Here is a 3,251-nt window from a genome sequence, read left to right on the forward strand (position 1 = left end):
TTCCTGCTCACACCCGCACTCAGCGCATCCAGATGACTTGTCCTGAAGAAGAGACTCGGACTTACAAATTCCGAGCTGTCACATCCTGCAAGTGCAAGCGCTACACTCGCTACCACAACCAGTCTGAGCTGAAGGACTTTGGAAAGGAAACTGTCAGGCCTCAGAAGAACAAGAAGCCCCGTCTCTCCAGAGCCAGAAGCAGTAAATCTAATCAGCATGAGCTAGAAAATGCTTATTAGAAGGTGGCTCTCAGTGATACAGCCTAGCAGCTCCGGATATTTTACGAAATATCAAATGGCACTAACAGGCCACAGCATGACGTTCTGACTGCAGTAGGTTCCAATTCCTTCTGCTAAGCTGGGTCAAAGGCTCACATAGTCAAAAATCTATCAGATTATAGCAGTGATGGTCTGATATGAGAATGAGATAAACTGAGCTGGAGGCAGAAACACCTTAATTCAGTCTGAAAGGAGAGGTACACCCTGGAGATTCACATGAGGTCATGTGGCTCGTGTACGTAGGAAGGCAGAGGAAAGTGAAGTTGTTGTGGTGACAAGCACTCTTTGCTCGAAGTCATTCTACTCACTTTATGGGAAAAGTACACTAAGATCCCCTTTCCACTTTGATACGTGCCATGAAGTTGGACAAGCATGCCATTAGGGAAGCACTAGTAGAGTTCCCACTCTCTGAATGAGTTTACAAAGTTAGTGATAGCAGGGTTTTCAACAGTTAGGGTCACTGAGGTAAAATAGTTGGGAAATTAACATCCTGCAGATGTCTTCTTGCCCCAGTTGTTTCTTCCAAAAATCAAAACATGGCACTAGTGTTCTCAAAAGTGTGACAAATCCATTTCATACTTTGAATTACAAGACTGCAGCATCAACAAATGAAAAACTAAAATTTGACAACTAAAACCATATTTGTTTTAGGGACAATTTGTTTTAGGAACAACTAAACAAATTCTACAAAGTGGAGCAGATTTATTAAATGAATGCTCCTCTCAAACCAGATAACCTCACTGACGTTTGTTCTGAAAACAGCTAAAAAATGTGCATAACTTAACATAAAAGTTAATTATTATTCCTTATTTCCTAGAACAACATTTACTTTAGTATCAGCTTATATATATCAATTTACATTTTCCATTTGGTAGAGTTTGGATTATCTGGCCACACACTTCATAGCTCTAAGACTGTGCAAGCTAAGTTCTAGGAGTAGGTGCTGATTCTGCATTAAGTAAGCCTCTACTAATCTTAAAGTCATTAATTCCTCTAGAAAAGTATTTGTTATGTGCAACTTTTGGTAAGTCTCTAGTATGACAGCAACTTTCTTTTACTTATTTTCTGAATATTCACACTAATGTTTGTGTTTTTACATTAAAGAATATTACTAGAAAGTGAATGGTTACATGCTGTATATATCCTGTAGAAGTGCTAAACCTAGCATGAGATGAACACAGTTTGGGATTAAGACAGTTCCTCACTGTTATCTTCTATGTAGAGTTTATGCTGAAATCATATAAACCATAAAAATTTGCATTTTTAATAGATTTTGCAATTATTTTATGTGAAACCAGAACCTAGAGAGAAAAGGTATTATTTCAGAAAGTTAATTACTTATTTATTTTTTCTCAGAAATTATTTATGCAATGTTTTTCCTTGTATAGAAAGAGAATACTGCTTTAAAATATTGGTCTGTTATTTTTAATTTTAAATACATTGTTAATAAAGTAGAAAAAATACTACTTATAGGAAGACTCATTGATTTTCAGCTATAGTATAAAGCTTATATGCTGCAAAGCCACTGAATTACAGAACAGTCAGGGTGTTGACTCCAATTTCTGTTATAAGACTGTCAGGGTCAATTATCAATCAATAACCCACACATCTCTACAGAAACTACATCCTAGAACTTCTTGCTCCAATGCGCAATGTTTCTTGTTAAAAAAGTCTTTCTGGGCAGATATGGAGCTCATAACTGTATCAATATTCTCATTTCTAATTCCCCTGGGTAAGAATAAACTCAGCCAATTTCAGTTTCCCTCCTACTCCTAGTGACATTTCATATGTTCATTCATACGTTCACAACCCGATAAAGCCACCAAAGAAAACAAGAAGTCTACAAAATGTCGATCAAGACTTTTCAATTGAAATCTCATTGCTTCACATTTCTCTTATTGAAAAAAATAAAGTGAGGAATTCCCTTGCAAGTGATGCCAAGCAACAGTTCAACTTTTTTTAAAAATTGGTATCGTAGACCCATGCCCATTTTTTCACTTATGAGGCCGTGCTCTTTAAGAAACAAAGGGATTTTCCAATATTGTTAGGGAAAACTGAGCTTGGACTGTACACAGCATACAGATCTTCCAATACAGCTGTAAAGATTAACAACTTTTTCAAGACAGCCAATAGATAAGGTGTCCTTTCACTACTATTATTTCATACCTCATATGAAAACCTAATACTAACAGTTGTCATACCTGCAACAACATTTTCATGGCTTATCTTTGACTTTATGACTTTGGCACTTGGAGCTTAGTTTTCAGAAGTAGTGTTCCACAGTCTCGCTGGCATCTAAAGTTACTGGAACATTGTTTTTAAAATGTTGACTGTGATAAGCCAGTGAAAGAGACTTAATCCACTTTATCTGAGACTTCATGCTGGATTCGAGGCAGTTCAGAAGCACAGGGCTTGCTACAGGTGAACCAGTAATATCTTTATCCTGAATATTTTCTTCCAAAAAAAGCTCTAGTCCTCCCACACAGCTTTCTTCTGGCAAAACCACAAAAGTTTCCTGCTGTTAAACTGCCATTCAGAATCTTGCAGTTTTCTGACTTACAATGTAATGATTGGTTCTTTGCATGTTATAAAAACTTTTTACTAGAATACTAATGGACAGGGAATACTGAGGCACTTACACTACTAGTATTTCCTCTCAATGCCCATCCTGTTTACAGTTGCTTCACAATGGTTTCTTACCACAGGTTAAAAGTGGATTAGATGAGCACTCTGCAGTTATGCTTAGTCTTCTGTAATCTTACTCCTGAAACAGTCTTCTCCAACCACCTCTTCTGTAATTTATGAGGAGAATAGGAAACAGTAGTAGTCTTCTGCAAACAGCTGGAAAAATCAAAATGTGGCATGTTTTAAACAGACAGACTGCTACATTCCCCCCATGTGGGTTCTTTTCATACAGAGCATTTGGATTTATATAATTATTTATTTGCTCTTTTTTTTTTTTTTTTTTTTTTT

General features: G+C 36.6%; 1 protein-coding gene across 1 annotated transcript in view; it reads left to right on the forward strand.

Moving 5' to 3' along the window:
- Positions 1-239, forward strand: part of SOST (sclerostin) — a 4,161-nt gene extending 3,922 nt beyond the window's left edge. The window contains exon 3 of the mRNA XM_009994119.1: positions 1-239. Coding sequence (XP_009992421.1) covers positions 1-239 — 239 coding nt within the window.
- The last annotated feature ends 3,012 nt before the right edge of the window (positions 240-3,251 follow it).

This window comes from Chaetura pelagica, unplaced genomic scaffold, assembly GCF_000747805.2.
Source record: "Chaetura pelagica isolate M959 unplaced genomic scaffold, ChaPel_1.0 scaffold963, whole genome shotgun sequence".
In the NCBI taxonomy this organism is placed as follows: Eukaryota; Metazoa; Chordata; class Aves; order Apodiformes; family Apodidae; genus Chaetura; species Chaetura pelagica.